This window comes from Hippocampus guttulatus, chromosome 7, assembly GCF_054856545.1.
Source record: "Hippocampus guttulatus isolate MCC_2025c chromosome 7, RoL_Hgut_1.0, whole genome shotgun sequence".
In the NCBI taxonomy this organism is placed as follows: domain Eukaryota; kingdom Metazoa; phylum Chordata; class Actinopteri; order Syngnathiformes; family Syngnathidae; genus Hippocampus; species Hippocampus guttulatus.
The window spans coordinates 18,840,695-18,863,794 of record NC_141267.1 but is presented as its reverse complement, the minus strand read 5'-3'; the positions used below and the strand labels follow the sequence as shown (position 1 = coordinate 18,863,794).

The 23,100-nt window shown below is 43.5% G+C and overlaps 2 protein-coding genes across 4 annotated transcripts; one reads left to right on the top strand and one right to left on the bottom strand.

Moving 5' to 3' along the window:
* Positions 1–1,356: 1,356 nt before the first annotated feature.
* Positions 1,357–19,768, bottom strand: kdr (kinase insert domain receptor (a type III receptor tyrosine kinase)). Of its 3 annotated transcripts, none has more exons than XM_086116525.1 (30): positions 19,210–19,768; positions 17,315–17,408; positions 17,020–17,222; positions 16,825–16,946; positions 16,444–16,612; positions 16,186–16,325; positions 15,011–15,194; positions 14,825–14,945; positions 13,985–14,151; positions 13,742–13,898; positions 13,094–13,214; positions 12,457–12,568; positions 11,907–12,254; positions 11,107–11,253; positions 10,895–11,026; positions 8,494–8,600; positions 7,455–7,590; positions 6,563–6,667; positions 6,364–6,477; positions 5,115–5,203; positions 4,903–5,047; positions 4,739–4,830; positions 4,536–4,658; positions 3,520–3,631; positions 3,062–3,161; positions 2,878–2,983; positions 2,652–2,776; positions 2,501–2,561; positions 2,159–2,232; positions 1,357–1,970 (listed from the first exon to the last, which is right to left on the bottom strand). In XM_086116525.1, the coding sequence occupies exons 1-30, from the start codon at positions 19,262–19,264 to the stop codon at positions 1,745–1,747; spliced, it is 3,987 nt and encodes a 1,328-aa protein (XP_085972651.1). In that variant the 5' UTR covers positions 19,265–19,768; the 3' UTR covers positions 1,357–1,744. The 3 variants fall into 3 exon arrangements, with proteins under 3 accessions (XP_085972651.1, XP_085972652.1, XP_085972653.1); XM_086116526.1 differs by having other exon boundaries at positions 16,444–16,609; XM_086116527.1 differs by lacking the exons at positions 16,186–16,325; positions 16,444–16,612; positions 16,825–16,946; ... (1 more) ...; positions 17,315–17,408; positions 19,210–19,768 and adding an exon at positions 15,333–15,663.
* srd5a3 (steroid 5 alpha-reductase 3) lies at positions 19,452–23,100 on the top strand. Its single transcript, XM_086116533.1, has 6 exons — positions 19,452–19,546; positions 19,974–21,005; positions 21,085–21,236; positions 21,455–21,640; positions 21,726–21,851; positions 22,604–23,100. Exons 2-6 carry the CDS (start codon positions 20,713–20,715, stop codon positions 22,861–22,863), a joined length of 1,017 nt encoding a protein of 338 aa, XP_085972659.1. The 5' UTR covers positions 19,452–19,546; positions 19,974–20,712; the 3' UTR covers positions 22,864–23,100.

The window sequence follows — 23,100 nt, the reverse complement described above, 5'->3', positions numbered from 1 at the left end:
CTTGTGTGTTTATTTATGACATTATCTACGTATAAATTATCTAGCAATTATAACTTTCCTGAGGGATGTCCTCCGTGTGATGACGTCCTTTATGCACAAGAGGGTGGTCTTGCTTTTCACAGTGTTTTCTTTTGGGCGGGGGGGGGGGGGGGGGGGTTGGACACTGGCGTTAAGTTTTGAATCATTCACATTGACATCAGGATTAATGTCGTGAGACTTTGTATTATGGTTACTTAATAAAGTTATGTATTTGTTAATAGCACGCTTTTGAGGATCATTAAACACACAAAAAGGTACAACATTAAAGTATTGTAGTATTACTATTCTAAAACTCTGAGAGGTCATCCTGAATTATGACCTTGAAAGCACCTCATAGACAACTATAATTAGCGGTGTTTGTTGGCTGAGAAGGCAGACAAAACACATTAGTAATCCATTCCCACACGCTTCCGTCGCTTGTCACCCACTCAGATGCTGAGAGGTGATGTCAACGCTCATTCTTACAAGACAAGTTTGTTGAAAAGACTGAAACTACTGTAAATTTACATGATGTCCCCAGCGGCTATGGTAGCCCCATTTCAGGTCTCTGTGGACAAACCGGAATGTTCGAGAAACAACGCAGGGTAACAGGATGGGGAAACTTGAAAGACTGATTGCCTGTGATGCCCGGGGAGATTTTTCAACTGTCAAATCATTTTGCCATGGCAGTCAGTGTGTGAATGAGTAGCCTAGTTGGCCAGAGTAAAAAGGGTGCACACTTCTTTTTCGATTACAACTTTGTTTTCATGACAGTGCATATTTTTTCTTGGAATAATACAACTTTATTTTACAGTTTTTTCCTGATGTGACAACTTTATTTTTGTTACTTTGCTACATTTTATTTCTAAGATTAGAGTTTTATATTTGTAACATTGGAATGTTTTTCTCGTGAAATAACTTATAACGTATAGTTTACTTAACAAATATGTAAACTATCTGAAGCTACATCTGTTGTTTCGAAAATCAAAACTACCTACAATTACAGCAAAAATGTAATTTTTTTGATAATTAATATCATACATGAGCTTTCAGGGTACATTTTTAACGTATTTATTTCAGTCTTGTACATCCGTAGATAAAGAAAGAGGTAAGTAAGTTGTTTGAGAATTGTAGTTTACTTGACTATTTTAATCAATACTGGGTGACACATTAAAAAAAAGGAAAAAAACTCAAACTAAAACTAATCCTAAAACTGATTAAAAAAAACAAACACTAAAATGAACAGGAAGTCGGCCATTTTGGTTTGAAGTTCCAGGGTTTGTCTGTCAGAAAAACTCCGAAGTACGGCATGGTAAAATGTCCCTGAAGTTGAAAGAATCTGCATTAAAGTACTTTATTAGTGTAAAAATCCCAATGATTGAGTTACATGAATTTTTTGGATAGCATTTATACTGTAATACGGGTAACAAATAAGCAACTGTACACAAAGAAGAAAAGAGAACTGCCTCCATTGTCAAAGAAAAGATTTCTGCACAGTGACGCCATGATCTCAAAATTTCCGACGGCCTTTCCTGCCGTACAGGAAGAGAGTCCTCCCGTTAGCTCGCTGAGTAAACACGATAGCCGGGGATTGTTTACACCCTCTCGTCAGTCAACCTTCATTTTTTTTGTTCCAATTGATTTATGACGGCAGCAACAACTGCGCCGCAGCTCTACACATTGTTCCGAAAAAAAAAAAACTGTACAAGATGGAAGGGTTCCAAGGTCAGACGGGGGGCGTGCTGTAACGGATCTCCATGCTAAACTTGGGCACAGGAGGCGTTGGGGGAGGTTTCTGCTTTTTCAGGAGCATGCTGTGCTTGACAATGGTCTCCTCGTTGGCATAGACGGGCGCATCGGCGTCGTCCGAATGGTAGCCCGACTGGTAGCCGCTCGTCTGGTTGGATGACTCGGATGCCAGCGACTCTTTGCTTTTGCAGCGCAGGAGCTGGCTGATTAGGGGATGACATGACAAGTTGTCAATCAAGCACGGACCTCAAAACAGTGAACCCCTATTTATCGCACACTCTTAAAACTAATATTTTGACGTAATTCCTGTAACTTTAAGATGTTTTCCATCAATTTCAAAGTAGAGTTTTAGCTTGATAGAGCTTTAGCTTGACGTAGCTTGGTTACTTACCTCAAGTTGGGTGTCGTTAGGAGCTGTGGACTCGAACCTTTTGCTTGCTCGGGCAAACAGTCCATGTGACCCACCTATGTGAATGATGGAAAAAAAGGGTCTCATAAATGTTGATAATTTCATAATTGGTTAGTTGTCAATCAGTTGACGAATCGTTTTTCTTCCCGGAATATGATGAAAAGTTATTCCATTCAAGTTCGGATTTTATTTGAGCAATTTAAAAACTTTCCGTTGTGGTTTTGTGCAGGATATAGGAATTTGTTTTGGTCAGCATTTTTCACATTTATTGTTTCAATAATTAAAGTATGAAATACAATCCAATCGATGACAAGAATCACTCACCAAGACGCTGCTTTGCTCCACGGGGACGTCGTCAAACGTCTTCATGCACATTTCGCCCTGCCTGGACCCCAAAGACACACCCAAACATCAGTGGACGAGCACACGTACCGCCATGAAAGAAGGGAAAATTTGGATTATACATGACGCAGACCCAAGAAACAGAGCGTTGTCATAGTGCGGCTGAGCTTCCAGGATGTCTCTGCTCTGAGACGCAGCGGAACCCGGCACTCCTGCCACGTCGCCTTCTGCCGTCAGGGGGATGTAGTCCTTGCCATCCTGGAGGAGAGAGCGCCTTAAGTTAGGCTAAATATTAAACCAAAATGTCTGCCAGGGGGCATATTAGGCTATTATTTTAGCGAAAGGATCAATGTTGATACCTGACGAGCGCTGGCCTGCAGCAGGTTACCCAGATGCTCCACCAGTTCTGCGAAGGTGGGCCTGTCCGTGGGGCGGTCCAGCCAGCAGTCCAACATGGTCTGGTATCTGCCAATGAAGTGTTTTTTGGAGGGCTCAAACTGGCAATAGATGTGAGCTGTTAATAATAATCTCCTTGTCACTCACATTTCAGAAGTGGCGTACTCTGGTGGTCTCATCCTTGTGCCTTCTTTAAGCCGTCGACAGAAAGTCTCGTCGATGCACACGCCAGGATAGGGAGAAGCCCCTGGAGATGGGAGAAAAGTCACTTGGGGGGGGGGGGGGAACTGGAGTACCCCGAGAAAACCCACACAGGCACGGGAGAACATGCGAACTCCACACAGGAAGGCCGGAGCCTAGAATCGAACTCTGGACCCCTGTATTGTAAGGCGGACATGCTAACTAGTTGACTAGCGCGCCGCCCAGAGCGCTTTGTGGTTTTCACAATTTAAAAGAGTTCACAGTTAGTTTCAAGCTCAGTCACGGAGCACGTTAAATTTGTAAGTCATGGGACCATTGGTATACCGCAAAACAAAATGTGAAGAGATCCCCTTCCTAGATGCACAGTAATCCTCTTAAGTGTCATGCGGCCTCGTTGGTTTTACCCAGTGAAAAGATCTCCCAGAGAAGGACCCCAAAGGACCAGACATCACTTTGCGTGGTGTACACCCGGTCGAAGATGGTCTCCGGCGCCATCCACTTCAAAGGGAGCCTTGCCTATGGGGAAAAAAACCACAGAGATGTCAATTGCGATATGTATGTCAGTGTTGTGAGTAAGATTAACCGGTTGTAGCAGCTAATTCAAGATTATTTGTCAGGAAACTTTGAAACGCACCCCCCGCTGACTTCAAACAGAGAGGTGCTCGTTTACAAAAGTAGAGTCGGTGTTGACAATTTATAGATTTGGTCACTTTGTGTGTCATTACCTAGGAATCTGTCAACAGTTGCCAGCAAGCTAGCTAGGTAGCTAGCTGCCAGTGGAGTACAATTTCACGGCGTACTCTTGAACATGGCATAATTTTCTTAACAGCTCATTTTTTTCCATCTTTACCCTCCTGTTTAAGATGTCAACGCTGTGTGCTGTTCTTACATTCAGTCACGTTCTTCGCAATAATCATCTCGAAAACGATTGAAGGAAATAGCTTGACATATATCTCGTGAAATGACCCAGTTAACAAGGATAAGATTTGTTTAGCAGGACTAATGATATCCAAAAACAGTGCTTGATCTCCACCTAGGAAACATTTGACCTCGGGAATTTTTCCAAGGTCGCATCGTAGAAGAAATGGAGGCGGGTTCCAGATAACAAGCATAAGGACTAGCCAAGCCACGCAGTTTGACGGGTTGACGGGTTGACGTTTTATTTTATGGCTGTTGTTACTTATGAGGTTATGTCAGAAAAGGTCTAAGACTGGTTTCACAAAAAAAATACATTCCAAATCCAAATTTAAAAAACCACAACCCAAGAAATCACACTGAAGTTAGTCGTCCGTTCCTAGCCTTCTATGCTAATCGTCTGGCCGACACTGAAGGGGAAAACTTCTACGTTGGGTTTGGAACTTTTCTGACACACCCGGTAGATGTTTTTGATGTGGTCTGGGTGACCAACGAGGGAACTCACGTCTCCCTTGCGGACGTAGTCGGGGTCCTTGTAGACGTCCCTGGCCAGACCAAAGTCGCAGATCTTTACCACGTTGTTTTCAGAGAGCAGGATGTTCCTGGCCGCCAGATCTCTGTGGATGCACTGAAAGCGCATGAACACAATTAGTGTCCATGTTTGACAGAGTCTGTGTGGACATCCGCATTCCGAGGTCATTATTTCACCTTGCGAGAGGACAGGAACTCCATGCCTTTGGCCACCTGGAAACTGTAGCAGATCAGGTCCTCCATGGTCAAGTGGTCATCGTCTGTGCTCTCTGAAATGCGTGGTGGGTATTCGAAACGACCAAACCCAGGGTGCAAGAGAAGCTCAAACTGGATTTTCGTACCATCCTGAGGATCTATGTCGCTGCCTGACGCTCTGTCGGCCGTACCCGTGCAGATCTCCAGCTGGGCGATCTTCCCAAGGCCGAGATCACATTCGGTCACTTGGTCTTCCGCGGATGTCCACCTTTTGTTGTCCGTACTCTTTCTCTGAGGACCACAAAAGAACAAGAATGAATATCCAGTTGCTATCCCGTGCCATATTGGATCCATCTACCTTGTACGGACTGTATTCCCCACGTTTGCTCTTCAGGTAGCTGGAGAGGTTTCCATGTTTGCAGTACTCAACGATGACCATGAGAGGGCCTAAAGGGGCATTGAAGGAAATCAGAGTGTCAGGGGTGGAGTTATTGCGCCTACCCATGTCCACCTGTAGGGGGCTACCTATCAATCTATTTCAGAGGTGTCAAACTCATTTTTGTCACGGGCGACATTGTAGCTCTGGTTTCCCTTGGAGGGCCGTTACGAATTTTGGGAAACCATATAAATGTTTAATCACCTGCACATATTACATTTACAGCGCACAACAAATTGATGAATAAATAGATTTAAAATCAGAAGTCAAGAATAATGACTGTGTAGATGTAGTATACTGTATAATTGTAGATTATATATGACAATTTGAAATTTTGGTTCAGACTTTATGGTTCATCATCGAACTTGACATGCTCGAACTTGACATGCTTGATTTGCTTTTGCGGGCCACATAAAATGAGGTGGTGGGCCAGATCTGGCCCCCGGGCCTTGACTTTGCCACCTGTGATCTATTTCGATGTGGACCTTCAGTTCCACAAGTTATACAGTTGTGCAGATCACTCATCTCGTGTTTTACAGCAGTCATTGAGCTTCGCTGCTATTCCTGGTCCATGCCCAATAATGAAAATTCAATTCAATTGCAATTTTGTGTCACCCATCTTTCCATAGGTAAATACATTCAGGTTGTTCATATTTGGTCACAATTGGACAAAATCTAGCACAAGTTGTCATGATTCGGTTTAGGGACCAACAGGTGGCACTGTAGGGCTCCCCCGGAAGCTGCACACCTGTTGGTCTTTAACTAATTAGGGCTTTAAAAAGACTCCTAGCCCGAACATCATGTGTGTTGCTGTTGCTTCTTGCTACTGTTTGCTCTTAGTTTCTGTCATGTTTAGTTCATTGTTATGTTTTAGCTTTAATCATGGTTTTTGTTTTGATGCTTTGGACTTTGTTTGTTTTGGATGTAGTTTTCTTTGTTTTAAATACAATTCTTCAAATACACCCTGCTCCTCCCTCCTGCCTGCTTTTTGGGGTCCACCACCACCTTGCTACGTGACACAAGTTTGTCTTAGAAGGAATTGTGGAAATGGATACAAATCAGACTGCATCGGGGGGGGGGGGGGGGGGGGGGGGTACTTTAGCGACAACCGGAGTCAAAAATTGAGAATATTCATAATTAGCTATGATACTTCTGCTGCGCGACCGCTCACCGCCAGGCTTCGTGCAGGCTCCCAAAAGGTTGACCACATTGAGGTGATGTCCGATGTGGATGAGAATCTTCAATTCCGACATCAGAGCTCGATACTCGCTGGACGTGGCACCCTCTGCCGCACCACATTCGACCAACGTTTGACTTGTCGCCTATTAGACTTTGTACAAAACATCCCATACGCATGGGGTACGACTCACCTTTCAGCATCTTGACGGCCACGGTGGTGCAGGTGGTGATTTTCTCGATGCCGAAAGCGGCGGCTTCCACAACCTGGCCGAAGGCGCCACGTCCCAGTGGATCGCCTTTGAACGCACAACAATATGTCGCCTGTTTGCTTGACTGATGACGTATGCAAAAATACTGGGAAATTTGCTGTCAATTATTTTATATGCCATCGCTGGGAACATTGACGGTGTTTTAAAAGCCGAGGGGAAAACACTCGCTAGGCTTTTAAAACTCTAGCTGTGAACCAGGACGTGCTTTGAAAAGCAAGGTGGGAATTTGGGAACCCAAAGTGCACCATAACCCTTTCAGGGACAGCGGTCACTACAGTGGACAGCATATCATGTTACCAGGTGACAGGTTATCATTATTGGTGCATGAAAGGATTAATAATGCATGACTTTAATAGTCTAAGAAAATTTGACATGCTGAATCATTTTTTTGTCAACGATGAGGAATGCATTGACTCATTTCTCGGGTCCCCTTTGGGGAATGTCCTGATAAATTCCGTAGTCGTTTTTTGATCAATCGTGGCAAAGGTCAGACTAATTTCTTTGGTCAACCTTGGGGCATTTAAATGATTCCCGACTTAAAATATGGCATCCTGGCTGATTTATTTATTTTTAGTTCAACTATGGGGAATGCGTTGACTCATATCTTTGTTCGACCGTGACTAACAGCCAAATTCTGTGCTTAACTATCAGGACGTGTCTGACTCATTTGTTTGGTCGACTATGGGAAATGTCCTGATTCATTTCTTTGGTCGACTGAAGGGGGAAAATAAACCATCATTTCATCAACAGAATGCAAAACAATCAAATCAATATTTCAAAAAAATAAATACAATAATAATATGTATTCATATACCGAGCTTCAGCCTGTCCCGAGGGAATTCCCACTTGTTTGCGTCGTAAGTGAGCCTCTCACACTGCTCGTCCATGGGCACGTCCTCCGAGTCCAGGATCATGGAGAGGTAGCCCGTCTTAAGATCGCCACCGTTGGGCTGTAACGAAGCGTCATTTGCATTACAGTGCGACAGCGTGGCGTGTTTACGGTGAAGCTCCCTCCAGTAAAAAGGGGCCCAATGGGTGTACGTGACTTATGGGAGCAGAAAGTGACCCCGTTGTTCTTGGACACAAAAGACAGTGGTCGCTTCTAATCAGTCATACTTGTGGAGTGTGTGTATGTGTGTGTGTGTGTGTGTGTGTTGTATTCAACCATGTCCTCTACTTGTGTGGGCCGAGCATACGAGGGGCCGGCAGGACACCAGGACCTAATTCAATCTTGCCTCTCGTACACCCCTGCTAAAATGCATTCTTACGCACAACTGAAACGCTCTTACAGGCACTACTAAAACATGTACTGCGTTTCATTAAATGATGCACGTATCTGTATTTTCGATGTGTGAGATGATTCCAGTAGTACTTATGAGATGATTTCAGTAGTGTGTGTGACAGCGTTTCAGTAGTGTGCGGAAGCAAAAAAAAAAAAGAATAAATAAAAATCAGTTGTGTATGTGACAGCTTTTTAGTAGTGGCATGACAGCTTTTCAATTTTGTGTGAGAGCGTTTCAGTCATGTATGTAAGTGAGAGAGAAAATCAGAAAGATGTGTGAAAGTGTTTCATTATCAGTCGAGCAAATGAGGGAAATCAATTTCAATCATCTTTGTAAGAGCATTTCAGTAATGTGAGAGAAGGTTTCAGTAGTGTGTGTTTCAGTACTAAATATGTGCAGGGGAAAAATACGGCTTTTGTGTGAGAGCATTTTAGTCATGTGAAATGATGGAATTATAACAGTCTGACAGACTTTCAATCATACATATGAGCAAAACAAAATTCAATAGTGTGTGTGAGAAGTAACCCTGAATTATGCCTCGAGCGGCCCCTCGTAGGAGGAAATTCTTACTCTTTTTCTCCCGCGGATGACAAAGACGATCAGTAGCCAGAAAAACATGGCGATGACCACCGAGCCGATGGGAACAATCAGCTCCACGTTGGTCTTTTCCTCCGCACCTGAAACCAGCACAATCAAACAGCAATGGGGAATGTCAGTGATCAATAATTCATCTGATGAGTCAGAGCAAAACTGTTGGACTTAACAAACATCTCTGGCGGTCTGAACATATGAATACAGGTTTTTGTCCTATATTTGAGATCTTGATTGTGAAATATAATAAAAACTGGGCAAAAATTTGACCCTTTTTTTTTTAAATCCTACAAAAAAAACAACAAAACGACAAAAAAAAAATTACTGGGGAAAAATCTGACAAAAAATGTCCACAAATCTGGCAAAAGTCATGCAAAGCCTGGACAAAATAAGACAAAAACGGAAAGAGAATCAAACAATAATCCATTAAAAAAATAAAATAAAACAACTGACACATTTTATGACAAAAATATGACCAAAAAAACCCCCCAACATCCTGACAAAACTTCAACCAAAATCAGCCCAAAATATGGCATGGATTAGAACATTCTTAAATGATTTTTTTAAAAAAAACGTTAAAAAATAACAGACCCTAGAAAACAAACTAAATCCGGCACATTGTACAAATATATGACAAACAACAAATATCGGGCAAAATTTTGTTGAAAGCATATATTTAGAAAAAAATGTAAATACCGAAAGCAGTTTTTATCGACAACGCCACGTGTGACTTGAAAGGGGGTTCAATGACTTTATGCGCTAGAACGAGAAATGAAGGGCTGGCATTCACTTTGTCATCATATTTGGCTTGTGCGTGCATCGGTGTCGGAAATATTTCATATGGTCACATTAATACATTTTCGGCTACTGAGTCAATTGCACAAAGAAGTCTCTCTTTCTTTCTCGCGCGCGCTAATTTGTGGTGTCTGGCTTGTTAGTAGCGGCGCCGCTCCCGTTCGAAGAGAGTCCACATTCTGTTGGCAAGACCCGGGTCACGTAGACCGGTTTGTTTGTGTGTCTCTCGGTGGTCCGCTTGGACAGAACAGCTGAGGGTGGGCCTGGCAAGCCCCCCCCCCAAACCCCCTGCCCGCACGCACACACACCACTCGTCTCTTTGTCCTCTATAGTCCTCCCATTGTTTTAGATTCAGAAACTCCCGGGAGGTGAAGCGCACAAACGGAACTAGCTTCCTGTCATGAGGAAGTTGTTCTCCTTTCACATCTTTGATATTAAATAATAAAAAAAATATAATTGCCTTGAGGCTAAATATAAATAAGACGGTTTAGCCAAGAGGCTTCACTCTAAAATCAACAAACAGGAAACAGTGCAGCCAATTTTGGAATGCTCGCAATAAAATTCCGTCGCGAAGCAATACATGAACCTAAATAACACACCATTATAGCAGCATGACATGGTACAAAAACATACACCATACTGTCATTTATTTGGGAAGTTTGTGGGCAGATTTTCTTGATCAGTTTTTGTCACCTTTTTTTCTTTTTTGTGGGGAGCGATACATTACTGACTGCTTTTTGTCCATTTTTTGTTGTAATTTTTGTTTTCTGTTCATCTTTTGGTCTGCCAAATTTTGGGGATGATTTGTGGCCATTTGGTCCAAATTTGCCATTTTTTGTCTTTATTTTTTTTTTTGCTGTTCAAAAAATATTTTTTGTCAGATTTTCCCCCAATTTGTCTTTGTTTTTGCAATTTTTGTACTTTGTTTTTTTTTGTCATATTTGTCTGTTTTTGCAAGTTTGTGTTTGTTTTTGGGGGCCAGAAGAGAAAGAGAGAGAATGAGAGAGAGAGAGAGAGAGCTTTTGACAAATATATCCCACCAATTTTGCTAGATTTTTGTCAGATTTTACCAGATCTTTCTTTGTATTTCTAGTTTTTGTAATTTTTGGGGGGAAAGTTTTTGGGGCAATTTTTTTACAATCACTTTTTTGTCTCTTTTGTCCTACATTCTGATTTATATCACTTTGTCTCCCCACCCCTTTTTTTTTTTTTAAAGTTTATAACCAATATCTAAAAATATGACAAAACACAAAACATTCAAACAAAACGTTAAACTAACTCATTTGCCTTATGATTAAATGTATTCAAGTGTGCAAATCATGACAGCCATGATGTGCTCTACCCAACCAATCAGAAGACGGATAAATGCTGACCTCATCGAGGGCCAACGCTCTGGCCCTGTGAGGTCAAATTTGTAAATCTGATCAGTTAAAGAAACAAAGCCATTGCAAATATAACTGAAGTAAAAAAAAAAAAAAAAACAGCATTACTTTCTGAAGGTCGTTGAGCACATTAGATTGACATGGCAAAAAAATTCAACATATTTTAGTGCGGCCAAGAGCTAACGGTTGAACTCCATGCTGACCTTCCGTAGTCAAGATGATCTGTGAGGTGTCGCATCCGCGGCTGTTGCAAGCAGAGCAGCTGTAGAAGCCGGCGTCGTCCTTCTTGACACGCTTGATGGTCAGCACATGACCACGCCGGCTCAGGATCACGCCTGAAAAGGCGTCACGCGGGTAAGTTGAAAAAGGCGTCCCGGGAAATAATTCACCGCTTCAAAGTGAAGGCGGGTCTTACCGGAGCCTTCCACCACTGTGTGGTTGTTTTTGGTCCACACCACCATTGGGTCGGGCGTGCCGGTGGCGGCACACAGCAGCGTGACGGTGGCGCTCACGTTGACTTTTTGGTCGGTGAGGTTGTTGAGGATTCTCGGAGGCTCGAGACCTGCAATGCATTTACATTACAGTGAACTGAAAGTCCGTGAATCATAAATGAGCTCCCAAAAAGTTTTGTAATTGCCAACAGATACCACAGGATGGCGACAAAACCATTTTTTGCTTTAGATAAGGCTATGGCCTGATAAAATAAAGCCCCGATCCTCACTTCATAGTTGTCAACATTGTTGCATAGTTGCTTGGCACCAAGATGCCACCAGTGGGTGCCAACGGAATAGTTTTATATTCAACGTGGCTTTGCCTGAGCGCAGCAAACAAGGGAGGGTAACATTTCTTGTCAGTTCAGTTTTTGTTTCCAGTTTTGTCATTTTTTTTGGTCGTATTTTTTCAAATGTCTGGAATACTGAACACTTTGAAGACTGTTGTCTAAGTTTTGTCTGATACTAGTCTGCCAGATTTTGCACAATTTTTAATATTTTTTTTCAGTTTTTGCTCTTTTTGGTCATTGGTTTTGGTCTTTTGGGGGGGGGGGTTGGCTGTTTTTGTTTATCAGTTTTTTATTTGATGTACTTTTATTAGTATTTGTGAATTTTTTGTCTGTTATTGTCGAATTTGATTGATAGTAGCAAAAACATTTTTAAATAATAATAATTATAATAGTAATAATTTTTTTTTAAAAAAACAAAAAACATGTCATTTGACCTCTGAGCGACAGGTGACGCAGCAGACAAGTCCTCTCCCTGGTCTTGAGGTTCTCCACCTGGCAAGCATAGAGGCCCTCGTCCTGGCGGGAAGCGTTGGGCAGCAAGAGCTCCAAACTCACGTTGGCGCCGCGCTCGGCGTTGAACGCATCGCGGCGCAGCAGCGGCGTTGGCGGCAGCGCCAAAGAGCGGCAGGGCTGCACGGCCGACGTCCGCTCCCACCCGGACTCGTTGGACACGTGGAACCAGGCCAGGTTGCCGTAGATCAGCCCGTCGGCCTTGCAACGCAGAGCCACGTGCTCCTCCTCCAGGGGTTCGTTGGATGGCAACATGTTCAGCTCCAGGCCGCCTGCCGACAGAGGTGGCAGAAGTACTCACAGTCTGTACTTAAGCAGGCGTACAAATAAATAAATAAAAAGTACCGGTACTGATTCAGCTCCTGTACTTGCGTCAAGATGAAAAAAAAAATTGTACAGACTCCGTTTTGTAATGAGAAGAAAAAAAAAACGAGACAGGATAGTCAGAAGTGATGCCATAAGGGTCGTACTCACGTGTCACATGGAAAAAAATAACGCGGGAATCCTTTCCCACTTTGTTGGCGGCCGTACATCGGTACAGGGCATGGACCTCTGCTTTCTGGAACTTCAAGGAGCTCACCATTTTCTGTCAGCCAAAAAACATTTTGGTGGGCTGTTTTTTTTTTTTTTTCCCTGGCCCATTTTCATCTTTAAAATGTAACCCAGCTCCTGGTTACTCCTAACCCTAAATTTATTTTCCTTTTGACGTGCCACCTGAAAAAGCTAAATTTACTCCTTGGGCCATGTGTCAAATGAGAATGCGGTGGAGATACATTTCTGTCTTTGCACATTTATCAAGGACTTCACCATAATGAGACCAGAAGGTTTAGGTTTTGTGGTATTTGGTTCTGGTTTAATTATTCAAAACAAAAATATTATCCTATTAACTAACCAACCAAAAAAAAACAAAATTTGATGGTGCTAGCCCATGTGTCAAGTGAGGCTGATCTGAAGATGGACCTGCACCTATATCCACATCCACACAAAAAGTACCGGTAATGGGTAATTTTTTGGCCGATGTCCCACATAAATAGAAAAATTCATGTTTTTTTGGTTCTGGTTCTTCTAACCCTAAAATTGGACGTGTGTAAAAGGGACGATTGAGGTGTACCTTCTGACTGTGATCCACATCAGAGAAGATCCGCTGCACGGGGTTGTGTGCGGTTCCGTTGTCAAGGTCACGCCAAGCTTTGCAGTAGACTATTTGCGCCTCTGACTTTGGCAGGCCTGGCCTGCATGATGAAATATTGGCCAAACAAAACAAACGAAAAAGACAAAATATGACAACAACAACAAAAAAAACGTGCAAAAACAAAAAATGTAAAACTGGTGGTGAAGCAAAATTTTCGAACGTTGACAATGGTTTTCTTTCTTTGGCCCACGTGCCAACTCTCTTTCAAACATCTTACAAAACTTTTGCTTGCCCCAAAAATAAGACAACAGACCGCTGCTTCCCTTCGATTTCAAGTGCTTTCCTCGATTACCTTGATTTTCGCAATTGCATTTTGAAACTGAAATGGGTTCTCAAGGACGAGCGAAAAAGATAGCCGGGAACACAACAGGAAACCTCGCGCGGGACGGAGGCGAGGAAGCAGCGGGATGTGCGCACAGCAGATAAGGAACCTGGTCCTTGCGCTTGTGAAACCGCTTTGTATCTGATATACCTTGGCCAACTCAAAATGGACCCCGTGTGGCCTTCACGACGCATCTGGTCATTGTCTCCACGTGTTTTTCTCCAAACTTCCTTTCCCAAACTCACACGAAAGCCTCCGGACAGTCGTCTGTGGACATCCACTGCCACTGGATGTGTGTGGGCGTGGGGAAGCCCCGGGCGGTGCATCGAAGCGTGGGTCTGCTGCCATACAAAAAAACGTCCGTGTCCACCGCCACCTCCTTCTCAATGATATGGGGAGGAACTGAGAAGGGAGGAAAAGTACGATTATAGATACATCGCAGGTCGAACAGTCGAAATGGCTGAGCGGCGATTCTGATGATGACGTGCCATTGACCAGAAGCTGGAAGGGTCTCCTTTGCTCGTCTTTGGTGATTTTGTTGCTGAGGACGATGGTGTAGTTCCCCGCGTCGGTTTCGGTGACGCCGCGAAAGATGAGGGCGTCACTTCTCTGCTTGATGCGGTGGTCTTCTGTCAGTGGGAGGCCGTTTTTTAACCTGCATTGACAAAGATCCTTAACCTTAAAGAGCACGTAAAAATAATCATAATAATAACACTTTTTTTTTTAATTAACCAATCAACTTCTTTTCGCATTGAAACACAAAGTGTTGTTTACTCAAAAGCAGATTTTTGTTTATTTATTATTTTTTGAGGGACTCATAAGTTTAGTGACAAGGGTACAGTATTGTTCTTGCTTCTATGGCATTTTGTTTAGGAATATTTTACATAGGGTTGATTTTTACATGCATCAGTTCATTTTGGTTGAACTCCAAGTTTTGTTCGACTTGAAGTCACACGGAGCCGAAGCATTTTGGTTGACCTCCAATTTGTGTTCAACTTTTGGTGCATATTGTTTCAGAACATTTTCGTCGAACTCCAAGGCATAATGGTCCAGACAAACTCGGTTCAACACCAAGTTGTATTTGTGTTTTGAGGCACATTGTTCCACAAAATCCAACATGTACCATTTTTGGGGGATCAAACATCATAAAACAAGTCAGATGTACCGATTACACTCAGTTTTGTGTGACTTTGAGACCTATTTTTCCAGGCTGAACTCCAAATCAGACCACCGATTGGAGTGTTCCAATGTACTGTCCTCATAAACGCATCATGGGTATTATCCAAAAACAGTCAAATATGATTTGATTGATCAGAGACTTGACTTACCATTTAAAGCTTGGCTCGGGGTATGCCGTGTACCTGACGGGTATGGAGGTGGACGACAAACTTCCCACGTTCACCTCCCACACTTTGGTCCACGGCTCCTTTATGTCAATGAACGGCTTCTCTGGAAACGGTCCCAAATTCAGCTCGTGAATCTTTAGGATTCGATTTTCTTCTGAACAGACATACCGTAGACCTTGAGAAAGGCCGAGGCCCTTTTCTCCATGGCTCCACTGGAGGCCGTGCAAGTGTATTCGCCTGTGTGCTCCACCGTCACGTTGTCCACCACTAATTTGTTGGACAGCTCCAGAGAGTCCCACAGCTTCTTCTTGTGCGGCGTCATGTGAGCCGCCTTCGAACCGTTGCCCACCGTCTGAGGAAAGATAAGTTGTGGATTCAAATTTAAATAAAAAAAACAGAGGTACCGCAGTTACGCTAGTGAGAATCCAGTTATGGTGTTTCAATAGACATTCGGACGATAGCCCAAACTAAGCTAGCATTAGCTTCACACCTGCAAACCATGAGCTGGAAGAACATTTTGTCGCACCATAGTCCATTTCTGGTTTTATGGTTGACTCTGGAACGGCGCTTCGCAGGTGGATGATTTTAGACTCTATATTACGTCGATCGCGATCGACCCTGGTCCCAAGTCGATCGCGAGGGATGTGGAGGAAAAAAAAACAAAAAAACATTTGTGTGTCTCTGTGCAAGTTGTTCATATATTTTCTGTTTTAATGCACACCGCAGCCTAATCATCCTATCAGTCTCACTTTTACAAAAAGTATGTAAAAAATTTAATTCAATAAAAAAGGTCAGGTTTAACCTACGGTGGCGGGTCACCTGCATCACCGGAAATTGCTAGCGCTCAGCAGTCTGGAATTGCAGTTTACGATCAGAACTGTTGCGATAAAGCCCTTTTCATTATTATTATTATTTTTATTATTATTATTATCATTATCATTCAAAGTTCATTTCGTGTACAATTCACCGATGGCACTCGCAAAGAAGGGCAATCTGGAGGGCCGAGAAAGCATTTTAAAACGGTACGCGTAATTTACGATAGTCCAGATGCGCACGCGTGCGGTAACGGATCGATCGCAGAAGGTTGGTTGATCGAAAAGTGGATCTTCAGTCAAAAAAGGTTGGGCACCCCTGATTTAGAGAGTCTCGCTTGTTTTGTTCCAGAGGTTTTCTACCATCCAGTTTTACTGAATGGTTTGACTCTGGAACAAATTATTTTGAGTCATATAATCCGGAATAGAGACAATCTTTTGGCGATGGGAAACATTTTGAGGTTAGTATGGGCCATTGGTCGTGTAATGGTTCACAGAGCGGTACAGAAAGCGTGTGAGTCGGGTCCTGACCAAAGGCTGGCCTGCGTGTGTCCAGTTGAACTCGATGCCCACATTGAGTTCAGTGTACGCGGTACAGCTGAGCACCAGACGCTCCCCGACGCACAGCCTGACTTGCGTGGGGGTCAGGGTGAGGTCGTAGATCTTGTATCCTGCGGAAGTGGGTGGGCGGGCGTTATGGAGGGAAGGGTACACACGGACAGTCAGCGTGCTCCACGCTTCCATTGTTCTCCCGAGATTTGTCCGATGTTTTTTTTTTTTTTTTCTCACCCACGACGGCCACCACATAGAGGGGGGACTTGAAGATCTCGTCGCCAATGCGAGTCTGGCAAGACACCACGCCGGCATAGCTGATCAGATGACTGGGGATGGTGAAACCAGTCCTGGCGTCCCAGAGGGAGTCTTTCCCGTCGGGATGGAATTCTTTGTTTGGATACTTCTGACAGACAGGGAGGTGTCCAGTTTAAACAATCCTAATTGTCATGAATTTCAAATTAACATCTGACTTTTTTTTTGTGGTAGTATTTGTGAAAAAAAACAAACCAAAAAAGTACATTCATAAAAACAAGCAAATCCGAGATGGACATGCTTTTATTTGGACATTCAAGTGCAAAGCTGTCGATTTCAAGTCAAAAGAAACAATCTCCTTACAGTATGAAGTGTCACGTTGAGGTCCTCCAGAGATCCTCGACACGGTATGACCACCCGCTCACCTTCCCGGATGAACACCACCTCATATTCCTTCTCGGACGGAACAAACGGCACCTTGTCATCTGAAACCACAAACAGGTTCTCTCAATCGTTGCATTCAAGTACCCGGGTCCCGTCTTGAACCCACGAACGCACCATGCACAAAAACATGAACCGCCGCCGTCGTCTTGCCGCCTTCAACTTTGAGATCGCGGTAAGAGCACCGGTACTGTCCCGTTTCATTGACAGTGGCGTTGGTGATCCGGAGCTCTGTGCAAAACAGTCCCGACCCGCTACAGTCGCTGATGGAAAAACGAGCACTGGTGGGTGGGGTCGTCCAACGCAGGTACTGGCGACCTCTGTGGAAGACCAACATGGTTTCATGGGGCGGCTTTTCATGGGGTGACACCGAAGGGGGGGTTGTGGCGGGGTCATCAAAAGGCAGACGTACCTGCAGGTGAGCTCCAGGTTGTCAGATTTGTTCATCCTGTGGACGCCGTGGATGTTCAGCAGCGGCGGGTCCGACGTGAAGCGCAGCTCGATAGCTTTCGAGGGGTAAAGTAAGGAATGGTGAGTTCAGTGAATAGTCGGGGTCCGACAAAAAAAAAAAAAAAACTCTTGCAATCGGAAAACGATTTTAAAGATGTGAGGGCATCAAATCGTTGAGTAGCCCATGCATCAAGATGCATATCGAATCATGAGATATGTACACCCCCTACTGAAGAGCATATCACCGATTTTTCAGCGAAAGTAACAGTAGTCATTGTTCCCTCAGAACACAGCAAATGTATGAAGTGTTCAAAAATAAAACCGTCCCTGACACCAGTTTCACCAATTGACATAAAATTGGGTGGATGCATCTACCATGACAATACCCACGCACAAATTGAGCAGGCAGGCTGCCATTTTTAGTTTGACTCAGATATTTCGGAATTGGTAGCGCCCCCTGGAAGATTTTTTTTTTAAATGCCCCGACACCTGTTTCACCAATTGACATTGAGTTGGGTAGCTATGTCATCAACAGAGAACGCACCAAAAATATATATATATCAAGGACCCACACCAGAAATTGAAAAAAAATTGGCCAGTTCGGTTTGGAGCCGACATTCAAGGTCTGATATTTTGACACATCCAGCGGTCTTGTGACATCAATTTGATGTTGAAAATTGGATTTATATATCATATTAATTTTGAATTGACATCACTTGCCCACTGGGAACACATGCTAGGACGTTCCCCCAAAATGAGCCCCACTTGGAAGCAGGTGGACTCGGGTCTACGGGAGGTGCGTGTACATTCGTTGAGGCAGTTGATGGGCTTCTTCCACACCAAACTCATCCAAGCATGCTTTTATAGATCATGCTGTAAAACAATAGGGCCTTCCCCAAATGGCTCCCGCCAGGTTGGAACCAAACAAATTGTTGAGCACATGGGTCTAATCCAGGGGTGGGCAAACTACGGCCCGCGGGCCGAATCCGGCCCGTTGGTCTTTTTAATACGGCCCGCCAAAGGTTGGTCCACAATTAAGGTTCGATGTGAATGATTGCATTCATTTCAATTGGACTTGTAATAACAGGCATTTCACCGCAAGGTGGCACATTGACTTGAAGTTGAAGAACACGGGGGGGGGGGGTCTTTTCGACCACCTAGGACCTCTGTATCGCTTGACTTCTACTAGTCTGATCACAACCCATCTGCAGCAATGCACAGGCTAAAATAGGTAATCAACAACACTGTTGTCATTTTAAAAAAGTATGTTAATACAGTACTTTCATGCTTTTGTTCTGTTGATGTTTGATATGGACTGTCAACAAATGCAGTTTTTTTAATTTTTTAATGTACCATAGCTCGTGCTGACCTGGCCCTTCTGTCAAATTTTAAAAGTCAATGCGGCCCCCGAGCCAAAAGGTTTGCCCACCCCTGGTCTAATCTGACCTCCTATTTATTTGTTTTTTAGTGTGTTCAATATTATCACATTACAACATTCGTTTCATCAATTAATATAACTTTTAAAAGTTTTAAGGCCGTGTTTATGTGCGCTTGTGGCAACTAACTTCACAGCACGGCAACAAAATGGCGGATCTGTGTCAAAACAGGAAGCCAAGAAAGATGGGCCGGGTCAGGCTCAATAGGCCCGGACCCAAGCGCGGCCTAGGTGGGGTTCCTGTTTCGGAGGATACGTGCTGACCCCCACCCACCCGACGTCAGCAGACATTGTGTGTGGAAAAAAAACAAGTCACAGGGAAACACAATAGAATCTTGCTGCAAGTGTTTTACACGTAAAACAAATTGAATAGACACTAAATCCAGTTAAAATAAGCCTTAATAATAATGAAATGGCCTTACCAGCAACATAGCAAAGTTCCAGACTAATTATAGCAGTAAAAAGTGTCCAAGTCATTATTCCAAAAATGGACTCCAGGAATAATTAGGGAACAAGTTAAGAGAGGCAAATAAAATGATCCTGTCAACACCGATCCATCGAACCGGGTGTGCTGAAGAACCAGCGGCCAGTGCTCAGCAGCAGGTCCCCATGGAGGTGGATGTGCGACTGAGAGAGGGGGGACGGGGGGCACGGACGAAGGCACACTGGAGCTGGCCAGCCTGCAGGGGAGGAGCATCCCAGGCTGAGTGAACACCTCCACTTGCTGGACCAACCGAGGAAGTCGCTGAGCCATAACAGGTATCCCGCGTTGCATTTCTCACAAACATCCCACAAAACGTAAAATACTCTATAAAGCGCTAACCCGATCTTCACTCTCCACTCACCATGCATACCACCGCCCTCCCACTCTGCTCCAGCAATTTTATTCACCTCTTCAAACTCAAACTGTGCACTTCTTTTCAATTTGCAACTAAGAATAAAACTCAGTTCATTCATCCCAAAATTGTCATTAAAAGGTTAATAAGAGAGACCGTGTGTAATTGCTACACTTCTTCTTTGCCTGGACCTTTTATTCAGCATGTGATGCGTTACGGATAACTAAAGGTTAACTGAATAAAAAGACAAACTAAACTATTAACAAACCTGCCCCTTTTTCTTTCAACCATAAAAACAGCAAAATAGCCAGATTGGTCATGAAATGTTTCCTCTTTTGTGTTTCACACAGAGATTCCACAGAGTAGCGATACTGGGTATACAACACCGATAAGTATTTGGAGAATACAACAACACAACAATGTGCATCACCCCTGGGGGTTTATGAGGAACAAATACACCAGCATGATTGCCAACTATTGCCACAGCTTCACAAGTGGGGTTGCAGCTTGGCATCGTCAACAAGAGGAGGACACTGGCTCCGCCTGGGAGGGAGGGGAAGCAGGAAACAGTCCACACTTCCTCCGGCAGGATGTTGCGTTCCTCTAAGAGGCATCCTGGAATCTAGAATCTCAAAGGGCTCGCATCTTCCATGTTGACGCACAAAAGTAGAGAGAAAAAGAGAGACCGCTCAGCAAAAAGGAAATACGATGACTGACATATGAAGGCCAGCATGGTTGATAATAATCCTGGCCTTTGGATCAAAGCAAATATACTGTGTGTGTGTGTGTGTGTGCGTGTGTGTGTGCGTGCGTGCGTGTGCGTGTGTGCGTGCGTGCGCGCGCGCTTATATAAATGTACAGTATTTACTTTTGAAATTTTTGATTCAAATTGGCGTTTGGATCAGTTTATGGACCATAAATTGTGGCAAACTATACAGTTTGGCGCTTTATAATGTAACAAACGAACAAATCACGTCTACATATAAATTCAGCGTTTGAAATACATAAATACTACTCGTTAACGGGATAAAATATTTACGATTATTTGCACTCGTAAACCCTGAGCGGGTATTCTTACGCCGGTATCAAATGTATATCTATGTTCTTACACGGGCCATTTTCGGTGTTACACAAAACAATAACACGGCGGTTCAAAAAATGACTTGGAACGCTTACGTCTTGCGTCTGATAGACTTCGTGTGGTTAGTTTTGTCTCTTTCTTTCTTCGCGGCGCTGTGGGCACACAAGATAGCAAAGCGCTTGCCCTCGAAATATCAAACGTGTTGTCTTAACGTCCTCTTCCAGGATCTGGTTCGTTACGGAAAAACTAAACAGAATTTCAAACGCAATGACTCCCTGCGCGCATTTGAAGTTCCGAAAAGGTAAACCATTTTTCCATACATTTTAAAATTACGGATATTCATATCAAGCCATTTTAAGTATTCTTATTTGGTCATTTAGGTGGTTTTGGCACTTCTACGCCACTTCGCTCGTTTGGAATGGTCTTCTGTTGGCTTTGAGCCTGAACGTGGCTCTACGGCAACATTTATATCCTAAATGGCTGTCAGGCTTAATTGATGTTTTATCTGGGTCATCACATGCAGAGCAACAAGGTAAACTCATGAAATACTCTCCTTCCGATTTTGCATGCAACTTCCAGTGTGCAGCTTTATGGATACGGTATGATGTGGTATGCTTTGGATCACCGTGAGCATTTTCTATAGATGCATATGATATAATTTTTTGAGATCATGAGCAGTTCCTGTAGATGTACAGATAGCGCGTGAAGCATGCTTTGGATCATCTTGTATGTTGTTGCTCGCTCACATAGATCCACATGTGAGCACGGTGCTGCTGCAGCTGCTGCTGTGGTCACACTCTCTCCGGAGGCTTGCGGAGTGTCTCTGCGTCAGTGTCTTTTCCGACGGTGTCATCCACCTGCTGCAGTACGTCTTCGGCCTGGCCTACTACCTCCTGCTGGGATTCACCGCGCTCTGCTCGGACCGCCAAACAAAAGGTCAAATTGATCCCCTAAAATTCCACCCATTGATGTTCTGCTTGATGTTCACGTCGGTTGTGATCTCTGCTTTGGTGATTTTTAGCAAGTGGACCTCTGTTGTCACAACTGGAGTGGTGTCATGTTGCTGGAATTGCACTTTTTATTCCGGCCTCTTTGCTGCAGCATCAATCCATGGTGCTTCTGGCTGGTCTCCGGATTGGAAAGTCAGGTGAGCTTGACTCAGGTTTTTGTGAAGTGTGTGTTTTTTTGTTGTTTTTTTAATCAGACCAAAAAAAAACGATATATTATTGTAATTTATGAAAACACACAGTAATGACATAAATAAAGAGTATGCAAAGAGCTACTTTTTGCCACATTTGCTTCAGTAGATATTGTTTTGCCCCTTCTAGTGTGCACGCCTTGGCCACATGGGGGCAGTAAAATACATACAGATCATACATGGAGATGGTCACAACTCCGAAAGCTTCAATAATATTTGTCTTTGATTTGAAAATTATGTTCAACCTATACAGTATTTAAAAATTTACACCACAGGGACAAGAAATTAATGTTCAAATTGCTCAATTTGGTGTTTGTGTGCTCAGCCCAAAGCAATTGAAATATTACTTTGGCGCCATCTGGTGGAATCTTGTTAAGTTTCATTTAATTGGTTGTCTTTTTGTCCGCTTTGGAGACGTCCAATTTTGTTGGCGGTCCTTCAATGGTCCTTGTGCAAGATCAAAAATGAAGACTATGTTTATGCTTCTCTCAGAGGTCGCTACTCAAAGTTTCAATTTACTTTGCCACTATAATTTGCCTTTACTCGTGAACAATTATTGTGTGTAAATACCAAAAGGTAATGACTTATTACCGTTGGTGTGAAGTGCCAGTGCTGTTTCCCCATACGTGATGTCACTTGAGTGTGCTTGCTTAAAACGAATTGCCTCGTGAACGTTGGTTTCTTGTGTTTTATTGCTACAGGAAGGGTCGAGACATTGACTCATCGGATGCCAAAGGGCGGCTGCTTTGAGCTGGTGTCGTGCCCCCACTACTTAGCCGAGCTGCTCATCTACGTCTCGCTGAGTTTGGTGGCCGGCGGTCTTTCACTCACCTGGTGGCTGGTCGTCCTATACGTGTTCTTCAACCAGGCGCTGGCTGGCCTGCTCTGCCACGAACACTACATCGACAAATACCCATACTACCCGGCACGCAGAAAAGCATTTATACCTTTTGTGATGTGATCGTGGTAACCGGTGTGTATACTGTATTTTATTTGATCTATCTATCTATTTATATATTGGGTAAGACATGATGTGCTATATTTTGCATCACGAAAAGTCCTTTTGATATATGTTTGACATAATGTGCCATGCCATTCAATCATGACCTTTTCCTTTCCATAGCTGGTTGACAGATGGTGTGGTATCCGTATCATGAGCTAATTTTGAAAATACAGCATTTGCAGATTTTTTTTTCAA

Excerpts from the sequence above, each read along its gene's own strand:
- kdr (XM_086116525.1), bottom strand. The coding sequence starts at position 19,264 with ATGACTTGGACACTTTTTACTGCTATAATTAGTCTGGAACTTTGCTAT. Across the intron at positions 3,632-4,535 it reads ACTACGTCCGCAAGGGAGAC|GCAAGGCTCCCTTTGAAGTG; the intron begins GTGAGTTCCCTC and ends TTTTCCCCATAG. Across the intron at positions 3,162-3,519 it reads CTGGGAGATCTTTTCACTGG|GGGCTTCTCCCTATCCTGGC; the intron begins GTAAAACCAACG and ends TCCCATCTCCAG.
- srd5a3 (XM_086116533.1), top strand. The coding sequence starts at position 20,713 with ATGTATATCTATGTTCTTACACGGGCCATTTTCGGTGTTACACAAAAC. Across the intron at positions 21,006-21,084 it reads GCATTTGAAGTTCCGAAAAG|GTGGTTTTGGCACTTCTACG; the intron begins GTAAACCATTTT and ends TTGGTCATTTAG. Across the intron at positions 21,237-21,454 it reads ATCACATGCAGAGCAACAAG|ATCCACATGTGAGCACGGTG; the intron begins GTAAACTCATGA and ends TCGCTCACATAG.